General features: G+C 50.4%; 1 protein-coding gene and 1 long non-coding RNA gene across 8 annotated transcripts; both read right to left on the bottom strand.

Moving 5' to 3' along the window:
- Positions 1–1,092: 1,092 nt before the first annotated feature.
- On the bottom strand, positions 1,093–9,614 carry MOB3C (MOB kinase activator 3C). Of its 6 annotated transcripts, none has more exons than XM_078451955.2 (5): positions 9,251–9,614; positions 6,514–6,641; positions 5,749–6,217; positions 3,426–3,628; positions 1,093–3,110 (listed from the first exon to the last, which is right to left on the bottom strand). In XM_078451955.2, exons 3-5 carry the CDS (start codon positions 6,164–6,166, stop codon positions 3,081–3,083), a joined length of 651 nt encoding a protein of 216 aa, XP_078308081.1. In that variant the 5' UTR covers positions 6,167–6,217; positions 6,514–6,641; positions 9,251–9,614; the 3' UTR covers positions 1,093–3,080. The 6 variants fall into 6 exon arrangements, with proteins under 6 accessions (XP_078308081.1, XP_078308083.1, XP_078308085.1 ...); XM_078451957.2 differs by having other exon boundaries at positions 6,514–6,631; XM_078451959.2 differs by having other exon boundaries at positions 9,497–9,610.
- Positions 9,615–19,332: 9,718 nt separating this feature from the next.
- Positions 19,333–22,202, bottom strand: LOC132673768 (uncharacterized). Of its 2 annotated transcripts, none has more exons than XR_009608194.2 (3): positions 21,046–22,202; positions 19,816–19,916; positions 19,333–19,691 (listed from the first exon to the last, which is right to left on the bottom strand). It is a non-coding gene; the product is annotated as an uncharacterized LOC132673768 (long non-coding RNA). The 2 variants fall into 2 exon arrangements; XR_013557610.2 differs by having other exon boundaries at positions 21,110–22,202.
- Between the last annotated feature and the right edge of the window lie 240 nt (positions 22,203–22,442).

Here is a 22,442-nt window from a genome sequence, read left to right as displayed (position 1 = left end):
TTCTAAGAGTCTGAGCTATCCAGTCATTGAGGAGGTAGTGGGTACCTGTCACAGGAAGTGTGCAAACAGAGCTACCTTTTAGAATGCTGGGCTGGGCCTCCAGCTCCTAGAGCAGTGAAAGCAGGGATACTGGGCACCAGGAAGGGAGCCAAGCCAGGCAGATAGCCAAAGACAAACCTGATTTGGTAAGCTATTGTATGTTACACATCTAGAATTGTACCTGACACAGAGTATTAGCTGTTATTGTTGATTGTGAATGATCCACAGACTGTGAGTAATGAAGGAGCTCAGAGATAAGTCAGTCACTCACTCCCACACCTGGTCATGAAACAGACTGGGAAATTGAGGTCTAGAGGGGAAAAGAGGCCCACCACTGTACCTCAGGGGCTGGGCTGGGCCTGGACCCCAGGTCTCTGCCTCCCAGGAGAGTCACTGCACAAAGCCAGGCTGTCTCCTTCTTAGGGAGAGGAAAGAGCTGTAGGTAGCCCTTTGCTAACTCTTAAGAACAAGCTGTTTTCTGCTCTTGTGTGGGCAGCTGGTGGGTAAGGGACAGTGGAATGGCAGCAAGACCAAAACAAATTGTCTCCTTGGGAATAAGCTCAGGAGTCAGCCCCATGTCTTGCCACCCCAACTTTGAGCTCTGGCCAGCACCCAACAAACAGCCTTTTCCCGAGAAGGGCTTCCTCTGCTGTGATTGGGGACTGTAGCACTATATTTCTGCCCTGTCCCTTAACCCACTAGCTCCAATAAGCCACACAGATTAAGGGGTGGGGTGAGAATAGCCATGCCAGGGAACCTGAGCTGAAACAAGGAAAGACTCCCAAGAGACTGAATTCCCCAAAGTCAAGAGCCAACCCTCCCTACTCTGAGAGTCCTAGACTAGGCCAGAATTCTGGGTCCAGAATTCCCAGAACCCTGGGAAACCCTTAGTGTCTCCACCCTGTAGAGCTAGGCCAGACGTGACCACACCAGCCAGCCCTCCCCATGGCCTGGGATCTCAGGACAAAGAGCCTTCCCTTCCCCATTCTGGCCCGGCTCCCTCCACAGCCTACCCAGGAGCCATGTGGCATCCAGACCACAGCTTCCCACCAGTGCCGCTTTAGTTTGTCTCCTTTATTTTACCAAAAATAACAATAATAAAGTCTTCCCTCTGTTTCACAAAAATAGATTTCCCGTCTCCCCAACCCCTCTGCAGTCAGCACTGGCCACGGCCTAGAACCCATCTTCCAGTCCTCAGTCCTCCCTGAGGGAATCTCTGATCCCTGGACCCCACCCCAACCCAGAGCCTCCAGCAAAGCTGCTGGGTCAGTGTTTCCCCTGGGAACTTCTCCAGAGACAGCTGTCTCAGGTCCAGCTGGCTGGCCTCAGGAGCCTCATACACTTCCCCAGAGATCAGGCAGCTTCTGGACCACTGAGAGGGGCATGACTTTGGAGGCTTGGCTCAGCAGACAGCCCCAGCCAACCTGAGAGGCAGTGGGGCACTCTGGCATTCACTAGAAGTCTTTGCTCAAAGCAGGAACAGTTGTGCCCTAGAGAGGGGCTGTCAGACCATCTTTCCACATGCATCTCACCTCCCTATGTAGCAATCCACAGGCCCTGAGGTGGAGTCAGGACCCCTGGTTTCTACTCCAACTCCATAAAAGCCTTGCTATGAGGCCTTGGACAGTTTCTCCCTCCTTTCCTCAGGGCTTCCGTTTCCTCCTAGGTACACAGATGATTCTGTGAGACTGGATAATCCTCAGGCCCTTCGTGGCTGTCCATCCTGGCCTCCCAGTGTAGAGGCTCTTGGAGGGGAGGGCCCCGTTTCTGCTTCAGTTTCCCCACCTGTGGATCTGGGCACAGGGCTGGGCATGGCGGTGCTGAGTAATGGAGTGTCAAATCAACAGTTTCTCTGTGGATAGCTATCCAACCAGCTGGACTGTCTCGGGGATGGTTGGGAAGGAGGCAGGTCCTTGCAGAATGGGGGCTTTCCAAGCCTAGAAGAGTCCATTCACTAGCAACACATCTTCAGTGTCCTGGGATGGGAGAAAAGACTCTGGAGTTCCCCAATTCAAGTTCCACTGGCTCCTTGGGCTGGAGGATTATTTTGTGCTGGGCTTCAGATCCTGAGAGCCAAGTCTACAGATTCTGGGAGCTAGATTGGAGTATATGATTTCCAGTTTAGGGACCAGAGGACCTTTGTGGATATAAGGGATCAACCCCAGCCCTCAAGAGGCTGTCTATAATCAGGCTTTCCTGGAGGCAGAGGGATGAGTGAAATGATAGTTCCTGGGTATCTTTGGCTGAGCAAATCAGAACATGTGTCTGTGGTGGGCCAGGGGTGTAGGTATCTAGGGCAAGACCCCCTCCTTACCTCCCTATAGCTCCCCAGAACTCATGCTTATGGAAGACGGTAGCCTAAAGGTTAAAATATAGAGCTACATCTACAATCACATTTTGTGCACTTTTACACATGGTCAGAGTGGGGACGCTGACCTGTCATCACTCCTACAGTGGTCGTGGTCTGGTGGTCCCAATCCCTATTAACTTCCTTCTTCCTTCCCTCCTTCCTTCCATTCATCCATTTACCTAACATTAATGGAGGGCCTACTATGTGCCAGGGAGGATCTAAAGCAGCTAGTTCTTATAGAGACACCCCACAGTGAAAACCACATACACACACACATACACTCACACACACTCAGAGTCATCTGTATTCACTCACATAGATTGCTCACTCTCTAGTACCTTTCTTGCTATCACTCAACCACATCCACATTCCCCAAATAGGCAAGGGAACCACCATGGAAGGGTCAAGTATTGGAGCAGAAACCTAGCCAATCCCACCCCTAAACTTCATGTGGAGATGTAGCTCCTTTTTTCCTTCTGTGTGACCACTTTTAAGCTCTCCCCTTCTCCATTCATAAGCAGTCAAGGGGCATGTGGGCAGACTCCTGAGAACCACAAGTTCAGGGGCTTTGTGTGTGTGGAAGAGTCCCAGGCACTTCAGATTTCTCTGCTACCAGACTACTGAGGGTTCTCTCTCCAGACACTCTGTGTTCACATGGTCCATCTGACAGTCAACAACTCCAGACCTGGGTTCAGTGACAGATCCGCTCTGTCATCTCCCTCTGCAGAGACATAAGGCGGAAAGGGATCAGTCAGAGCTCAACCTACCAGGCAGCCCCTTCCCAAACTATAGGGCCTGGCTGTTCTTCTGCCTGAACCTGGCCCCTTCCTGCCCCCACTCCCAACTCCAGACTATAGACTTAAGTCTGTAAACTGAGACTTGAATGAATTCTCTATTAAAGAACAGAATCCGCTGCTAAATGAATTGCCTTCTTCTAATCTATCCACTTGGGTATTAGATTTTCTTGAAGTAGATAGCCTTTGGATCTGAAAATTCTGAGGCTAGCCTTGGTTGGAGAGGGCAACAGGGGCCTTACCAGTGGCTCTAGCTCCCGCTGGTCCACCAGGCTGAACTCGCGGATGAAATAGTAGAAGTGTTTATAGCAGGTGTTGACATGTGCCTCAGCCCCCATGCTGAGGATGCTGTCAAAGTGGTGAATGTAGACGTGGACAAAGACACGGAAGAGGCGGGTCAGGATCTTGGTGCAGACCTGCTGGAAGTTCTTGGGGAAGGGAACTCCTAGGGGGTGGGGATGGGCAGAAGTGGTGGGGATCAGCATCCTGGTGATGAAACACTGCCCAACCCTGCCCTCCCCATTCCAGGCCTAGGATGGCCACTTCCCTGCCAGGGACAGAGAGAGACCATGGTCCACTTTCTCCCCACTTCCCTTTTGAACAAAGCACAAATCTCACTGTGCCCCTCCCTTGCTGAAATACAAATCATCTCCCACATTTTCCCATCACCCTGAGCAGGACTCTGCAACTGTGTTTGGGTCACTGACCAACCATTCTTTGGCTATGATGAAAGTTATGTTCAAATTCTCCACAGAAATATGTGTGTCTGCAGGTGCTGTCCTGTGACACCTGGGTTACAATTCCAAGGCGAGTTTATCAACATCTAGGGTCCATTTTTAAAAACATTGGTCTTTGGGATTAAGTTCTAACTGCACAGCATGGTGCCTGCTCAAGGACTTTCATGATCTGATCCTGACCTCCTTCTCCAGCCCCACCCCAACCCTTCCTTTTCATAACATTCACACAGCAGGTCCCAGATCCCCAATCCCGAGAACTACAAAATCCTCAAGAACTAGTTCAGATATCTCTCATTCCTTCAACTATTCAATAACACTTACAAAGAACCTTCCATCTTTGAGCCAAGTTCTGTGCTGGGCCCTCCTCACCTTCTGCTTCATATGGTAATGGGTACCATAGCCCTTATAGATATGATAAAGTAGAAGTGTGTGGTGGTGACACACGACAATGAAGCCACTTGCCCAAGGCCATGCTTCTTGATTAGACAGACTGAAGGCAGGATTAAATGCTGTTGGCACTGCACTGCTGTGACCTGCAGAGATAAATGCCACAGCACCTGCCTGAGGGAAGCCCGGTACCTGTGAAAAAGACACAATTTCTGCACAGCCCCTCACACTCAGGGTAGAGATCTTGGTGGCAATGCCATCTTCTCTGCTGTGGCAGAGTCATCCCCAGGGTTAAGGTACAGATACCTGGGGCTCACAGTCCTGAGTTAGAAGAGGCTACAAGAGAATAAGAGCCCAGACACAGGCCCACACTGGTCCACCCTGCTCCATACTGGTCCTCACTGCTCTCAGGTGGGGTTAAGCCCTGCCTCCCTGTGAGCCCTACTAGGCCCAGCCCATATTCCTCAGACTTGTCCTGCCCATCTAGACTTGGGGCCCTGGGTCTTAAGAGACCTGAGCTGCACTTCTGAATCCCTCCTGATTCAGTGCACTGCCTCTGTTGGCCTCAGTTCCTCCTATGTGAAATGCAGATGCCCACTGTTGGGCATGATGGTGCAGGAAATGGCAGGCCCCCAGCTGGGGAGGGGCTGTGAGCACTGAATCATGACTCAGTGCCCAGCCTCTCTCAGTATTCAGACATCTCCCCTCTGGGCTTGACCACCCTGCCCAACCCATCTCTGATTCCTACAGCCTTGATGTGGAGGAACGGGAGGCCAGGTGGGGGTGGGGCTGCTGTGATGAATACGGTGTCATGCCTGCTCAGCTCCTGGGCTGACACCCGCTATTGCTGCCCTTGGGTGGGGAAGCAGGGCCAGTGTGACTTCACTCATCTCCTCTCCCCACCCTCATGGGCCCAGGCTGCCCAGCTGAGATAAGAAAAGGCCCCTTGGCTTGGGCCTGACAAGGGAAAATTCTGCCCTCTGAGCCCCCTGAGGTAGAGATACAATCTGGCCTTCCCAATCCCCACCCCTTTCCCTTTCCTGGAGCAGGGAGTCAGAGGGAGCTCCCAGGAGGTTGCAAGTCAGTCAGCCAAGGCAAGGTGACCTGTTAGGAGCACCTAGAGACATCTGTTCTAGAAGGTTCTGAGAATCATAGTGGTCTTGCCAGGGTGGTTCCTGGAAGGACACTTAAGCCTCAGATAAGGGTCCCAAACAGAACCACGTAGTCCTAGGTCAAGATGCCTAATTTTGAACAGACACTTAACCTCTCTGAGGCTGTTTCCTCTTCTACAAAATAGGGATGAAAATCATGCCCCCCCCCCCCCCCCCCGCCACCCCTTACGGAATTGCTGTGTCAAACTAAATGCCTCATCTGTAGAATGGCCTCTTGTGGCTCCTTCCCTCCCTGGCCAGGCCTGATTTGCCTGCCAGGTGGCACTCACCAACACGAGTGGGAAAGACGTCCTCGTCATTGATGAGGCCCTCAATCCAGTCCATGAGCAAGGCCATGTAGCGCGGCGCTGAGAGCTTGGCAGGCCGCCTATACTGGCGCTCGTCCTGCCAGCGGTACTCATAGCGGGGCCCTCCGGCCATGACCGGGCAGCTAGTCTCACTGCAGCGCTCAGCCATGGTGCCATAGATGAGGTTGATGCGATTGAAGAAGTCTACCACGTGCACGGCGATCCAGTCGTCGATGTTCTCTCCTGGTGGCAGCCTCACCACAGTGCGCAGGTCCAGGCCTGACTTGAGTGATGCCTGTGCCTTCTTGTACAGCTCGAAGCGCTGTGTGCCTGGTTCGAAGCGCTTCCGAGGCCGGAATGTCTTGTCCTTGGCGAACACCTGCTTCAGGCACAGTGCCATGGCCAGGCGGGGCTGAGGGCAAGGTGTCCAGGGGCAGGACCTGTGGCTGCCCTGCCAGGGCCAAGGGCACGGAGAGAGCATGGTGGTGAGGTCCTCGCCAAAAGGGCTTTGACTTCCCAACACATCATTTCCCTCTCACTCTCAGCTTTTGGCCCACCTCAGCCTTTGCCTGGAGTCTAAGTCTTCCTCATCCCCTAAGTCCAGGGCCCCTGCCCTATTTCCAAGCTACCCTTGCTCCCCCTGCCAAGCACCCACAGCCCCCCCATCTCATTTTGCTACCTCTCCCCTTTCACTGCATCTCACAGAGGTCTGGGCCTGGGCTCCAAACAGGTGCTCATCAGACTTACTGTTGACTATTAGAGAGGTGGCAGAGGCTTCCTGCAGGCCCTCCAGGAGGCAGGGGCCTGGATGAGATGACCTCAGGGGTGCCCTGTGGACCAGGTGGTGCAGCGTGGGAGAGGGTGGCTGTATTGTGCTGGGGGTTGGGGTAGGGAGCAAGGCCCCGCCTTCAGCTTCCTCTGGGATATCCCGAGTCCATCCGGCCACCGGGGATTCCCAGGGAGCGGGAGGGACTTTTCTACCAAAAATGTACTTTCCTTTTATTACCTCCGAAAGAGGAAAGGGACCTCATGTGGCCAGCTGGTGGCCTCTGAGTGTGGCTGCAGGCACTAGAGGAGAGGGGGAGGTGGCAGGTCCAGATGGGTACCACTTCCTCCAACAGTGGCTAGAGATCCCTCCCTACCAAGCCAGCCTCCTCCAGACCCAAAACTGAACAAGCTGCCGGCTCCTCCTGCACCTGACAGTACAAGCTCGGTGAGCACCTACTATGTGCCTGGCACTGGAAAGTAGGGGAATATAGTCAGATCTACCCAGCTGGGCCTATCTAGAATTCAGACAAATTTGTTTTGCCTCTTAAATGGAGGCATCCCAGACTCAGAACAGAGTTTGGAACAGCAGGCTTGGAGGCAGACAGGGGTCCTGGGTTCTAGTCTCAGCTTTTCCATGGCTGGGTGATCCCCGTAGCAGGCATGAGTCTCACCCATGCAACATCCTGGGTCACTCAGATACAGACTAGGTTTCTGGGACTGGTGTGGTAGTCACCTCACCTACGCTGTGCATGTGTGAGCTCTTGGGAAAATCAGACCCAGGTACCTGCTGAGAATGGAATTTAGCCACAGACTGAGGGCTAAGCCTGAGTGTAAGCTAAGCACTGAGCTGTGGCTCCGGGCTGACCTCTGACCTGGCCCTGACCCTGGTCAATTTGAGTCCTGACTCTAGCCCTAGACTGAGGCTGAACACAGCCACAAACAAAGCCTCGCCTTAACCTCAGAGCTGATATGAAGCACCTTCCTGTCTCACGTCTCTAATAATGCTGGGAAGAATGGAGGAATGAGGACAGGAACAAGGTGACAATTGGGGGAGGTATCAGGTTAGGCAACAAGTCAGGCTAGTGGAGAAATTTGGAACAAGGATTCTTTCTTGGACCCATAACAGGCAGGCCAGGATGGGGATGGTCAAGAAAATGACAGGTGGTATGGACAGGAGGGGCAGATCTCCCAGCAGGATCTTGTCCTCTTGAAAAAACCCCTTGAAGATGTGGAAAGTCATCTCACCCATTTCCTTATCCTTGACTTCTACCCAAAGAAGTCCCCAGTGTGGCTCCTGAACTTCCTGATCCCAGAGGAGATTTCCACCCTTTACATGCCACCTGCATTCTAAACTCTGCTTGTGGCAGGTGCTTCCAAAAATCATTCCTACTGCAATTAGGCGGGGTTCCTGGTTCTCCTCCTTTGCACAGCCCCCTTTACTGACAGTTACCAATAGACTACCACCTGAGCATTCATCATCTCACCCCACCTTTCCTGCCCACTTCCCTCCACCAGCCACCCAGGGCTGTTTCCTGATCCCCCACCCTCCTGCCCCCATGTTTTTCTTCCACTGGTCTCTCTGACTACACATGACCAGGTTGAATGCTACCTCCTCCCACAGCCCTCTCTACTAAACCCAGAAGCCTTTCTCCTCAGGTGGAAGCTGCCCTTTGGCCATTGTTGCCCCACCCCCACCCCAGCCTAAGTCAGGGCACATAGCTGATGCTCAGGCTTTAAGGAAACCTTACAATCAAGAACTATAGAGTTGAAAGAGCCCTGAAAAATCAACCGACCAACCCACTTCTTGCACAGATGGGGAAACGGAGGTCCTCTTTCTGAGGAGCCACCATTCACAAAGCAAGTTTCTGGCAGGGGATCTCTAATGATTGAATTGGACCCCAGGATAAGGTGGGGCGCAGCCCATGATAATGAGTAAAGGACCATTTTCTTGTACTGGCTGGTCACTGGTCTGGTGGAGGTAAGGGGAAATGAGGGGAGTGGAGGGAGAGAAAGGAGGGGAGTGGGGGGAGAGGAGAAGCATATTCCCACCAATTAGATGAACCTAATTCCTATCCCCCAACATGCTGAACCTCCCCCTTGCCCCCACAACACCTTAAGTGACCTGACAGTGAGCTAGACTCCCATCTTCTGGTTGTAGAATGTCAAGATCTGGGTCTTTCCCCAAGAAAATGTAAGTAAACTTCAGGAAGGGGAGGGAGGGAATCTATACACACCCCTTGTCTCTTCACTTCCCACTCCCATGCCCTTGCTGAGTTTCCATCCCTCACAGAACCTCTGTCCCTTCCCTGAATCATGGCCATTTCTGCCTCTCAGTCCCTGCTGCTAATTCTCTGTGTCCTTTTACTCCTAAAGTGCCCAGTGATGACTCACTCCCTGGGTGGGCATCTGGGTGGGCTTTCCAAAGGACCACAGAATGGTCCTGTCTGTTCTTGACATTTACCACCCCCCTGCCAGAGCCACACCTGCCACTACTCTGACCTGGCCCAGGATCTTGGACAGGGGCTGGACCCAGTTTGAACCCAGAATGCAGCCTACGGCTGTAGCATGGGTGTGCGGGGGCGCCCTGAGGTCAGAGATCCAAGAGAAAGGTAGGGGCGGGACTCCACGCTCTTCCCACCGCGCCCGGTCACCCTCGCCCACCCCTTGCCCTCCCCCTGAACCCCCCTGACCCCCTCGCCCAGCTGCCGGGACAGACCTGTCTTAGGACCCAGAGGCGCAGGCCTGACGTTTCCGCTCCCGAAGACACGCCCCCCTCAAACACCGCCACCCCCAACCCCGACTTTCACAGCTCTGAGCCTCGGACCCCGGACCGAGCGCCTGCGGCCAGCCTGCCTTGGGGCGGACGTCGCCTCCGGTCGAGGCCACGCCGGGACAGCCGAAGAAATGAAAGTGGCAGCGAGGCTGGGCCGTGCGCGCGGCGGGGGCGCGGGAGCTCACTCACGGGGACCGCCTCGGTCCTCCTCTCTGGCCGCAGGGTCACATCCCCAACACGCTGGGTCGCGTCCTCCTCCCGTTCTCCGGCTGGGCCGGTTCTCTCGCCTGTCCACCGGCCCGCCCGCCCCGCCGGGCCGCGGTCGCCCTCCGCCCCCGCGGCGACGCCAGCTCCGCCCCCGCCCTCCCGGCCCGAAGCGCCGCGGCCGCCGGGCGGGGAAGGGGCGGGGAAAGGGGACCCCCTCCCAGTGCACAGACGCACGCCCGCCTTTCCGGGAAGTCCGAATCGTGCTCCCAGCTTCCCGCTGGGCAAAGGACGGACTGAGCAGCTGGCCCTGGCCGAGTCCCCTTGGACTTCTGCCACAGAGGCAGCCTCCGCTTCCTCAACTGTAAAATGGGGACAGGCCCAGCTTGTGTGTGGAGCAGAAACAAGGAGCTGCTAGGTAATGGTGGTTTCCTGTGTTCCACTGTCCCTGAGCTCAATCAGGATCGGGTCTGCCCTATCCGCTCTCATACCCTCGGTTCCTGGCATGGTGCCTGGCACATAGCTGGCACTTAATTAATGCCCATTTGCTGAGTGAATAAATGCTTTGGTAAACACAAGCTGAGTCCCTCACCCAGCACTGAAAGGACAATGCTCAGATGACAGGCTTACACCGCCCCTCCCCTCCCCCCCCCCCCCCCCCCCCCCCCCCCCGCGCGATCATGCCTGGAAGCTTTGCTCAGGCTGGGCAGATTCTCCTCACTCCTCAAAGTCACCCCATTTCCCCCACAAGACCTTTGTTCCAGCTCTTCCCAGTTTGAAGTATCTTCTTTACCTCATTTCTTCCAACCAAATCCAAACCTTTAAGACCTGATCTGCTCTCTCTACTTCTCAGCTTAGGTTCCTCCCCTGAGGGCAGGCAGATATCCCATACCACGACTTGGGCGGTCCTGGGGACTTGGGCCGTGGTCCCCAGGCCCAGAGACCAGTTGGCTGACTCTCCTGGGATGGAAGGGAAGGTTGGAGGCCTTCTAGGGTGGGAGGGCCAAGGCAGAGATACCGGCTACAGAAGTCACTCTGGAGGGGTGCAGAAGATGAGCAGGTGTGGGGTAGGGGGAGCTGGCTGGCAGCAGGAGGTAGGCATTTACCATTGCACAGATCACTGGGTTCCTCTTGTGTCTGGATCTTCTGCTTGCTTGATGGCATGAGAACAGACTGGATCCTTAAGAATCCCAGCTCCTAGAACTGAGGATTCATTCTTTTGTGAAGCACTTATTTTTGCCCAGTCTAAAGTTCTTTTTTTTTTTTTTATATGATGTCTGAGTCTTCACTCTTCCCCAAATCCCCTATAAGCAAACAATCACATGCTCTAGCGTATGCAGAAGGAATTCTAATCTAGTCCTTCATTTGTTTGATATCCTAATCAATACCTTTACTGAGCACGACTGTGCACTGAGAGCCTGGGATCAGGTGATGAAGCTGACCCAGTGGCTGACCTCAGGTGCTTACAAGTCAGCAGTAGGTCCAACACTCAGAGCTAACACAAGGCCAGAGCTCAGTCATCCAGAAGTGAGAACACGGTTATGGACTGATGGCAAGCCCTTTGTAAGAGCGCGGTTATCTGCAGGAAGCACATGGAACACTCAAATTGGGCACTTTAAGGAGAGTTTAAAGGAGGCACTATTTAGAGGTGTAGTTAATGTGTAGGGAAACCACAGGGATGGCATATCACTGAAGGGCTAGCAAGAGCAGCCCTTTGCTATCTACCCTAGGCTGAAGCTGTCACCCCCAAGCTGCAGGGGTGCTAGGAGGGAGTGGTAAAAGTGGGAACTATGAGGAGGGGGCTACTGACTGGAGCTGTGGCCTAAGCTCGATGGACATACCCAGCTCAGAGCAATCATAGTGCAAAGGTCTGGGGGAAAATCCTACCCAAAGCCTGGACAAGGGAACCTCTATACAGCCCATTGAGGTGGGCCTTCCAGGGCCTAAAGCTGGAGGGAGGAGGATGCAGAGTGTGGCTGGAGAGGCAATAGAAGTTAAATGCTTGGCACATGGGCCCAGGGACTGTGACTCCACAGAGGAAATAGAAACCGCTTGTGCTTTCCTTATCATTCAGTTCTAAATATTTTGAAATTTCATTGTCATTTCCTCTTTAACTCATGGATGATTTAGAAGTACGATTTTAGTTTCTCAGCCTATGGGAGGTTTATATTTTTCTTGTTGACTTCTAATTATATTGCATTGTGGTTGGAGATCATGGTCTGTAAGATTCTTTGGAATGTGATGTGACTCCCTCTGTGGTTTTCTACATGGTTATTTGTTGTACCTCTGAGCTGAGTTTTATAGGATGGGCAGGAGTTTGCCTGGTAAAGAGTGAAAAGCACAGAATCGTATGTTGTGGGAAATATAAATGATCCATTCTGAAGGAACTTCAAAAGTTCCCAGCTCATCCACAGGGCTCCCTGGCATCTGCCTCAATACAAACTGACAGGCTGGCAGGTGGAAGGGTTGGGAGAAGCCAGAGATAACCCAGGTTCCTCAAACACCTGTATCTCCTTCTTATGGCTCTCAGTCTGGGCTAGAGAGACTGTGTTCTTCCAGACCCAGACCTTGGAGAACAAGGTCGAGGCTTTACACACATTAGCTGTGTGACCTTGGGTTGCTCCTACCCTCTCTGATGGCATGTTGTAACCCTATGGGACAGACACTGGTCCATCCCACTGTGTCCTGAGTGTTTGTGGCTCAAATAAGGCCTTGTCTCTGAAGCTTGGTGGGAGCCATCAAGGACCCAGTTGAGGATGTACCCTCTTCTACTGCACAGCCTGGGCACATGACTCCTCTATGAGAGCTCCAAGTGGCAGCCATGTTGTGTCCAGACCTGGGTACCTGTGTATCTGTGGAAGTCTCTGCTCCTCTGTGTGTGTGTCTGGGAAAGTCTACTTCCCCATTTGTGCCACAAGAGTATCTTCCACCCACACCATTTCAAATCCCTTATCAGGACCAACTTCCTGCTCCTGCCTGCCCCCCCTCCCCATAGGCCTGTAGGCCTGTACCCAGTGACTCTGCTGATACAGAGTGACCTTTCCCTGGGGACTCCACAGCCCCTCCTATAGAAAGCACCCCCTCATTTCCACACTCCCCCCAGAATGGGTGACGGTACTCTCCAGCTCTCCCCACCAGGTATCTGGCCTATAGCCAGATGGGGCCCACCTTCCCCTCATTCTCCAAAGGAAAAATTTCTATTTCAGCTTCTGCCCTTCCCTGCCCGGAAGGCAGGCTCTGTCATCCTGAGTCGTCCATCCTGGCACTTGGAGAAAAAAGTGAAGGATACTGTCATGGCAGTTAAGAGGAATTGAGTTTAGATTTCCTTTAGCTTGAGGAAGATAAGTTTCAAGGGAATGTGACAGGGGAAGACAAGGTAGAAAAGGATTTACATTAAAATTCTGTGTGACTTTGGACAATGCATTTATTCTTTCTGAGTTGATTTCCCCTTCTGTAAAATAGAAACAACAAAACAAGAGCTGCGAGGGTCAGATGCAATAATCTTTGTAAACTGCAGAAAGCCAGTCTTTTGGGGCGGGGGGTGCTGCCTTCAAGCATCCGGCAGGCTTTTGTGTAGAAGAGGGTTTGCTCTTGTCCTTGTGGTCCTGGAATGCAGGGGCAGAGACCCAGGCAGTATGAAACACCCAGAACTGTCCAGTCACACAGCCTGGTTGTGCTCCAAGGTGCTCCTCCCTCCAGGCTCCCCACCCACCCTTGGAGTGAGAGGTATAGTTGTGTGCATATGGGCCTTAGGACAATTTCACAGCCCTCTGACCTGACCCCCAACTTGGCCCTGGTGGGCATTGCCCCCTCCCCTAGGTGCATACCCTCCAACCACTTGGGTTAGTTCCCAGCGGAGGTGACAGTATATGTGTGTGTGTGTGTGTGTGTGTGTGTGTGTGTGTGTGTGTGTGTGTGTGTTGGGCCGGGGCAGGGGCAGGTTCACCAGTGTCCCAGGCTCAGCCTTCCATAGAGCCTGCTACAAAGCCTGCATAGGAAGTTCTGTCCCACTCTACTCATGATAGATCAGTGGTTGCCAGGAGTTAGAGGTGGGGAGGAGAGTGTGACTATAAAGACATAGCATATGGGACTTTCTCTGGGTCACAGGTCTGTGTCTTAATTGTGGTTCCACAAACCTATACATGTTATAAAAATTCACAGAACTATATACAAAAGAAAAAAATGAAAAATGAGTGCATTTGGGGATGTCTGGGTGTCTCAGTCAGTTAAGTGTCTGACTCTTGACATTGGCTTCAGGTTATGACCTCACAGTTCATGAGTTCGAGCCCTGCATCCGGCTCTGCATGGGCTCTATGCTCTTATGCCTCTGCTTAAGATTCTCTCTTTCCCTCTGCCCCTCCTCTCTCTCAAAAAAAGAAAAAAAAAAGAAAAATGAGTATATTTGGTGAAATCCAAATAAAGTTTGTAGTTTTAAATGTCAGTTTCCTGGTTGTGATCATTACTAAATGCACTGAGGGAAGCCGGGGAAAGGGTACACAGGAGCTCTGTGTCATTTTTGCAACTTCCATGTGAGTCCAAGATTATTAAAAAAATATTTTTTTAAACACTGACTAAAAGACATATCAGTTGCAAGTTGTGGATCTTTGGATCCTGATTTGAACAAATCAACTGTAAAAATATTTATGAAATAATTAGGAAATTTGAATGACTTACTTTTGATAATATTACGGAATTATTGTTATTTTAGGATTTTTTTGGTAAGTACTTGTCTTTTAGAAATATAAACAAAAGAATGTAAGGATGAAACAATCTGATGTCTAGGATTTGGAGGGAAAGTAGGTGAGGGTAGATATGAAACCAGATTGTCATGTGTTAAAAATTTTTTATGCTGAGTCATAGGGACTTGGGGTTTGTTATACTATTGGCTCTACTTTTGTATACATTTTAATATTTCAACAGTAAGTTGAAAATTATTAATGGCAATATATTTAATTTTTTTTTTTTTTTTTATTTTAGAGAGAGAAAGAGAGTGCATGAGTCGGGGGATAGGAGAAGAGGGAGAGAGAGAGACTCTTAAGCAGGCTCTATGCCCAGCATGCAGCCTGATGCTGGGCTGCATCCCACAACCTTGGGATCATGACCTGAGCCAACATAGTCAGATGCTCAACTACTCAACTGAATGAGCCAGCCAGGCACCCCAAAACTTATAAACAGTAATAGGTAAACTTATCAACAATTAAATTACACAATAATTATTACTTATTTAAATAATAAGTATTTACTTATTAACAATAATTGAGTAAACTTATTAACAATAAGTTTTAAAAAGGAACCACACAAGGGCAGATTTCTAGGCCTCTCTCATAGAGATTCTGTTTCAGTACCTCTGGGGTGGGGCCAGGAATCTGCTATTTAGCAAGCTACCCAGGGATATTTATTCAGAAGACTAAGGTTTGAGAACCTGTGCTACAGATTGAATGCTTATATCACCCCGTCAAATTCATATGTTGAAACCTAATCACCAGTGTGATGGTATTTGGAGGTGGGGCCTTTGGGAGGTGAGGACGATATGAGGGGAGAGTCCCTCAGGAATGAGATTAGTGTCCTTGCAAAAGAGACCCCAGAGAATACCCTTGCCTCTTCTCCCATGTGAGGACACAGCAAAAAGATGGCCATCTGTGATCCAGGAAGCAGGTCCTCACAAGACTCTGAAGCTGTGAATGCCTTGACTTTGGGCTTCCCAGCCTCCAGAACTGTGAAAAATAACTTTCTGTTGTTTTTAAGCCAACCAGTCTATGGCATTCTGTTACAGCAGCCTGGACAGACTAAGACAACCGCTTCCTGTTCCCTGTTTTACTTGTGGGGCAGAGTCAAGCTGGAGGCCCTCCCAGAGGCCCGGGGTGCTGTCTTCTAGTAATGATAGTAGTAAATTAGTGTAAACGTCTTACAGAGACAGCATGGTGGAGTGAAAACAGTATACCCACTGCATTCATTTGTTCATTTATTCATTCATTCCATAGTATTTACTGAGGACTCATTGGATGTCAGGCACTGCATTTGGCAGACACGCTGTATTTGCCCTTGCTGTGTGGGTGCTGACAAAAGCCTCAGTCTTGTGAGGATTTTCTACCCGGTCCAGGTGTCCCATTTCACAGCTCATAAAACTGAGGCTACACTAAGGTGCCTGGCTGGTTCAGTCAGTAGTGCATGGGACTCTTGATTTCCGGTGTGTGAGTTCAAGCCTTACTCTGGGCACGGAGCTTACTTAAAACAAAAAGGAAAACAAAAACCTGAGGCTACAGAAGATCATTACATGCAACCAAAAGAGATCTGCTCTTAAAGGGGAAAGTCCTTGACTATCATCACTTGGTCTAACTTCCTCAGAGTAAATGGGAAACATGAGGCACAGGGAGTGAAGGGGATGGGCCCAAAGATAAATAATGACAAAAAAGCCATTCAGTGAGCTTTTTATATACCTGTGCTTGAGATGCATTTTCTCATTTCTTCCTCTCATCAGCCCTGGGAGGGAGACAGGTTTGTCTTTCTAGAGCTGTGAATTGTCCTTCCCTCCAGAGGGAGAGAAGAAGGAGTGGGCAAGAGAGAAAGAGGTTATGCTCAGGGGGAAGAAGGCAGTGGGCATGTTAGGATGACACCCCACGCTCTGCCCTACAGCTCTCTCTGGGAGGACCACTAGGTCCCATCTTAGCTTCATTTCCTGGAGGTGGGAAAACTGCTTCTCCCAGCCAGAAAGCAGCTGTTCAGGCAGTGGGTGGGGCCCTGCTTCTAGGACTCACACTGCACCCTGTGGAGTCTGAATTCCACAGCAAGTACAGCCCGTGACTTCCACAGTTGTTACCCAGCTCCCCACGGGGCTGCATTTAGGGTTTCTTTCAAGAAACAGCTTAAGGAGTGCAGCTTTGCCCCAGGCTAAGGGAGATAAGAGTTCGCTCTCCTCTTCCAGGGAGTCTTCTTTCATCACACCAGCTGCCTGGAACCAATCCTCCTCACGGGGGAGCCCTTGGCACAGAAAGTTCTTAGTGCTTTGCAGAAAGTTCTCAGGACTTCCTGGTGAAGCCCAGGAGATTGTCTTCCCCTTTGGACAGTAAACCCTGAAAAGTGGGCTGTTCCTTATGTTACTCTCTCCTTGGAACCCTGTAGCAACAACTGACAGTTGTAAGGAACTTTTTGGTTTACAAAGTGCTTTCACCTCTCTGGTCGTTTTTGAGTCCTGTGACAAACCTGGGAGGCAAGCAATGGCTCCAAAAGGTTTTCGAAATGACTTGGCCAAGAGCCACAGCCTGAAAATGGTGGAGCTGGGACCCAGCCTCCTAACTCCAGTCATGGGTCTACCCCGTCCCACACATGAGTGTTTAGCACATGTACTGTTTAAGAGCTACCTCATATGACCCACTGGTAAATCAGGGAGAGAACAAATTGGCTTGGAAGGGAGCTAGACACTTTTCTAAAAACGGTCTCCTGGGAGAGTAGATGATAGCACAGACATTTGTGCCTGGATCCATGTTAGAGTATTAACAGCATTAAGTTCACCCACCATCCTCAGTAACCTTGACACCACCTTAGATTTCTCACTCACTCTTTTGAGACCCTTGCAAAATCTGCCGGCACAGGTCATATTCCACACATTCTACAGATATAGCACCCAGGAGAGAAAGTCATTAAGGTGAGCTGCAGGTAGAAGGGGAAAAAAGAGAAAGACACAAAAAGGAGACAAGATACAGAGAGAAGGGGTTCAGGAAAAGAAGGCTATCTGAGGGTCACTTGAGTGGAGGGTCTCTGCCTCTGGGAAGAAGGTATATGGTAGACCACCACTGAGATACCCAGAGCTTCCGTGACCTTGAAAGCAATCCCCTCTCCACAGGGGTGCCCAGAGGACACAGTGCAGGCTGCTGGCTCTGAGACAAACTGAGAAGGGCGAGAAAGTTCCAGCCAATCAATCCCAGCTCCAATGGGGTGTGAGTCCCCCAGCAAGCTCTGTAGCTGAGTTCTCATCCATCCCCCATGCCTGCCCAGCTACCATACATCATCCCCCTCTGCTCCCTCACCACAGGCAAGAGCAAATATGCACAGGATGGATAGAGAGCTTCAGCCTACACAGGCAACACACAATTCTCTGTACAGCTGCAGGGTCCAGGCACAGATAATCCAGTGCAACAGATAATCCAGTATTTGGCTCCAGGGGTCACAAGCTGGGGAAATCTCAGCTCTCAAAATCATACAAGGAAGCCATCTGGACTCCAAGAGTCTGGGAAGGCCTCTGCTTTCCTCTGTTGTCCTTCAAAGTCCTTCCCTGGGACTTGCTAGGAATAGCCAGTCTCACCCCAGAAATCTTTCCTAGAAGCAGACAATAAGCCCAACCATTGTTTTTCAGATAGTTACAGTTGGGTTGCCTGGCACCAAGGTGCAGAGAAAATTTGCTACAAAGAGATAGAAGGAATGTTGCTACCAACACCCTGTGTGACATTGGGAAAGTCATGTTGCCTGGTCTGGGGCCCTTTCTTTCAGGTGTATAATCACTACTTTATTGCAGGGGTTCCCAAACCAGGCTGAACTGTAAACTTACCTGGAGATTTATTTTTTAAATAGTTTCCCAGGCCTCACCTCAGACCAAAAGAATCCATATTTTAGTGGTGGGGCCCAAGAATCAACATCTTTGACAAGTTCTTTAGGTGTTTTTGATGCCCAACCAGGTGGGAAAATTATACGCTTTAGGCCTCTTAAAAGCTGTCAAACTGTTAAATCTAATGAGCTAAGTAAGCAGAGTTCTATAATCTGGAAGAATTTGGTCTCCGATAAGCCATCTACAAATAATCAGGCAGGCCCCACACCTTGGGCTGAAACTCCAAGTGTCAACTGGCTCCTGACCCAGATGTCAGCTCCTAGGTGCTGGGTTTATTTGCCTGCCCCTACCACTCTCTCCCCTGTCCTAGGTATGGGCACTGATCATCAGGACAGATAAATAGTGCTCATTCCAACCTGTATACTTTGGTCTGGGCTTAACCCAGTCTTCCCCTCCTGGCTCCTACCAGCCAGTTTGTGAATCCAGCCTTGAGAGCCCCAAATTCCTGCCATGCTCTCTGACCTGATAACTATTGCTCAAGTCTCTTTATATTCATAGAAAAGAATTTTTTGAAATGAAAACATAGTGCAGGAGAAATAGCACAATAGAAACTTGTGTTTAGAAGTAGGTCCATATTCTAGAAGTAGATCTGTGTTCTAAAAGTGGAAGATCCCACCTCCTCCATGTGGAGATGTCTGCCTTGAAAAAATGAAGTATTTAATCTAGCAGCTATGATTTTGCTGCACTTTTATTATGTGTGAAGCATAGAGCTAAACACTCTACATATGCTATCTCATTTAATCCTTTTCTTTTGAGATAATACTTTTTTTTTTTTTTTTAATTTACAGATGAGAATACAAAGACTCAGAGAAGTTGGGTAACTTGTCCAAAGGCAGACCTGGGATTCTAATTTACACCTAATTCTTAACATCTATGATGCTGTCTCCCCATAACAACACTAGCAAAAGTAATCTGGGGATCACAGTGGATCCCAAGAGTCCAAATGATGCAGCAGTGATGTTTCAAACCAAGGCAAGGTTTTTTTTTTTTTTGGGGGGGGGGGCAGTGGTTAAATGAAATGCTTGAGGGGGTACCACTTATCTCTGATAACTGCCATGGCAGATATAGAAGGCTGAGGAAAAGTGAGTATCACATCTGTTGAGAGGGAGACAACTTCTGGGCAAGCGTCAAGGTTCAAGTCAAGATGTGATGGGAACACTGTGATGGAAACCAGCCAGGTGACATGAAATCAGGATACATGTAGAAGCCTCGAAGTCAAGAGTTCCAGGTAGGAAGAGCCATGTTTGACAGCTGATTGTGGGGAGATAGTCGAGGGTGGGAGTGGGGGCGTGAGAAAAGGGCAAGGTGGAGGGGTTACTAAGGTGACCTCAGTGAGTGGCAGTGTGAGGAGATGACTGCCAGGTGGGCCATGACAACTCCTGAAGGACCGTCACCCTAAATCCACTCTGGTCATCCCAGCAGGTGACCTTAGGCTCAGCTCCAGGCCCCAGTGGTGAGGCAGTCTTTCCATAAGCAGGGGCTAGGGTTTTCAGTCATCTCAGGAAAGACAGAAGGCAGCTTAATCTGCAGCAGAGGGTGCCAGGCAACTTGAGAGCTGTTGTCATATCCCAGCAGGAGAGGCTGTGAGGTAGAAAAGTGAACAGAGTTTGCTGGGAGGCTCAGCTATGGTGGGCAGAAAGAAGCCCAGCAAGATGACAGGAGTGAGGGGTGGCTAGGTCTCAGTGCTGGTTGGGGAAGAACTTACCATCACTCAGAGCTGTTTCAGCAGGGCTCACGTCAGCTAGCAGGGTGGACAGCTCCCAGACCCTGGAAGTTTTCAGACAGTTGCCCAGTGGCTAGGAGATGCTGTAGAGAGAGTTGCCGTCATGGCGGGAGGTTAAACTAGACCACGGTTTTTCAGCCTTTCTTGGAAACTGTTTCTTCAAATGACAGCTTAGGCGAAGTCCAGTAAATACAACACTGCTTCTCAGGTTGAGTTTGGGGTAAGGACCAGGCTCCCAGGATTCCCACCTCTAAGGAACTGTTGGCATTTCCTGAAGCACAGTTGAAAACTAGCAACTGGACAGTCTCTAAGATCCTCTCTCTCTCTCTCTCTCTCTCTCTCACTCTCTCTCATCTGTCTACCAATTATCTATCTATCTTAGGCTCCATGCCCAGCCTGAAGGCCAATGCAGGGCTTGAACTCACAACCCTGAGATCAAGACCTGAGCTGAGAGCATGAGGCAGATGCTTAACCAACTGAGTCACCCAGGTGCCCCTCTAAGATCCTTTTAATTAATTTCTTTTCTTTTTTTATTTTGAGAGAGAGAGAGAGGGAGAGAGAGGGAGAGGCAGAATCCCAAGCAGACTCCATGCTCTCAGTCCAGAGCCTGATGTGGGGCTTGATCCCACAAACCTTGAAATCATGACCTGAGCCAATATCAAAAGTCACATGCTCAACTGAATGAGCCATCCTGGCACCCCTAAGATCCTTTTATTTATTTATTTTTATGTTTATTTTGAGAGAGCGAGAAGGGGAGGGGCAGAGAGAGAGGGGAGAGGGAATCCCAAGCAGGCTCTGTGCTGTCAGCATAGAGCCCGACGTGGGACTCAATCCCACAAACCTAAGATCATGACCTGAGTGGAAACCAAATGTTGGGAGCTTAACTGACTGAGCCACCAAGGTACCCTGGGCTAAGATTGTTTTTAATGTTAAAATTTGGTAAGCCTTGGGGTGCCTGGGTGGCAGTCGGTTAAGCATCCGACTTCAGCTCAGGTCATGATCTCACACTCTGTGAGTTCGAGCCCCGCATCGGGCTCTGTGCTGACAACTCAGAGCCTGGAGCCTGCTTCAGATTCTGTGTCTCCCCCTCTCTCTGCCCCTCCCCTGCTCATGCTCTGTTTCTCTCTGTCTCAAAAATAAATAAAAACATTAAAAATAAATAAATAAAATTTGGTAAGCCAAGACAGGAGCTTGAACATGCTGTGCTGGTACCTTAAAATAATTGTCTTGCTCCAAAAGTTTGGACATTGTCTCTCAGTTCTTCCTGCTTACATACCCTGAAGCTGGTTGCCTCCTCTGATGGCCCCATGGTTTTGTTTTCTATGTGCAGCGTCCGTAATAAGAGCAAGCAAAATGCCCGCTGCCTGGGGCTGGGACATAATCACAGTGTGTTTGCCAGGGCTAGATCTCATTGTGCAAGGGATGTTTATAGACACAGGTGGTCTGAGCTGAGCAGTCATCCAAGAGGAATTTATTCAACATTCGCTGGGCATTTTCTCTCTCTGTGCTAGGCTTCATGGGAAGATAATGTCCAATAAGATGTGATCCCTGTCTCCGAAAAGCATCCAGTCTATGGGAGAGACAGCCTTGTAAATGTGGAGCACAAAATGCCGGGGAGTCACAGAGGAGCACATAATGGGCAGCAGGGAGGGGGGCAGATGTCAGGGAAGGCTCTGGATGCTTAAGTGGAGTTTTGAAAGACATAGACGAATTAACTTGATGAAGGGGAAATGGGCAGTTGAGGCAGGCAAAAGTATCTAAAAAGACCAGAACAGTGGTAAGAAGAGCACAGTGTATTCAAGGAACTGCTGGTCATCCAGAATGTCTGGAGCTAAGGCAGTGGGTGGGGGTCTAGCACAAGATGAGCCTGGAGAAGTTGACCAGATCCTGAAGCTCCTGTGTCCTGTGAGCTGATCCAAAGGGCCTTGGTTCTGAAAGCTCTAGGGAGCCCGGGAGGCTTCATAATGCTTCAAACCAATTTTTCTTGCAGCCCTTCTAGTTCCTGAGGTCCAGAGAGTTCAGAGGTAGCCCTGTGAATGTGAGGGATATGAGCCTGCTCAGTGGACGTTACCAACGACACCATTTAGTCTGGGACCTGGACAGTCACTTTCTATTCCTGGCTTGGCTCCTGATGCAGGCAATGACCTTTAAGCCACCTCTTCCCTTTCTGTGCCCTAAGCCTCTCCTTCAGCAGAACAGGGACAAAAATGCTGCCACCACCGTGCCACATTAGAATTGCCAAGACCAGAGTGTTCCATGCAGCACAAAGCAAGTTCTCCTTAGAACACGAAGCCTTTTGAAATAAAGTTTGGAGAAATCAGAAATGTTTAACGCATGCATTTTGTTCTTTAGTTGACAGCAGGAAGATTGGCATACCTGTGTCTCAGAGCAAGGGCTGATTCAAGAGCCACCCATGACTTCCCAGGGCCTGAGCTGGCTGCTGGAGCTGGGGTTAGGGGTAACTGGGAGGCTGCCATCTTATCTGAGCTGGAAGTAGGGGAGGACAGGGTTGGTGTAGAGAGCAGCAGAGCATCTCACCAACTAGGGATTGAGATAATCCATGCAGAGGGCTTACAAAGCGCCTGGCACGTGGTGAGCCTCCAGTCATC

This window comes from Panthera onca, chromosome C1, assembly GCF_046562875.1.
Source record: "Panthera onca isolate mPanOnc1 chromosome C1, mPanOnc1 haplotype 2, whole genome shotgun sequence".
NCBI lineage: Eukaryota > Metazoa > Chordata > Mammalia > Carnivora > Felidae > Panthera > Panthera onca.
Note: the sequence above shows the minus strand (reverse complement) of the source record. Positions and strands in the feature narration are given on the sequence as shown.

What these genes read in the sequence shown, in the direction of transcription:
- MOB3C (XM_078451955.2), bottom strand. Translation starts at nt 6,166, where the DNA reads ATGGCACTGTGCCTGAAGCAGGTGTTCGCCAAGGACAAGACATTCCGG. An exon ending in CGTCTTTCCCACTCGTGTTG is followed by an intron (nt 3,629 to 5,748) that starts GTGAGTGCCACC and finishes CCCACCCCCTAG; the next exon opens with GAGTTCCCTTCCCCAAGAAC. An exon ending in AGCGGGAGCTAGAGCCACTG is followed by an intron (nt 3,111 to 3,425) that starts GTAAGGCCCCTG and finishes ATGTCTCTGCAG; the next exon opens with AGGGAGATGACAGAGCGGAT.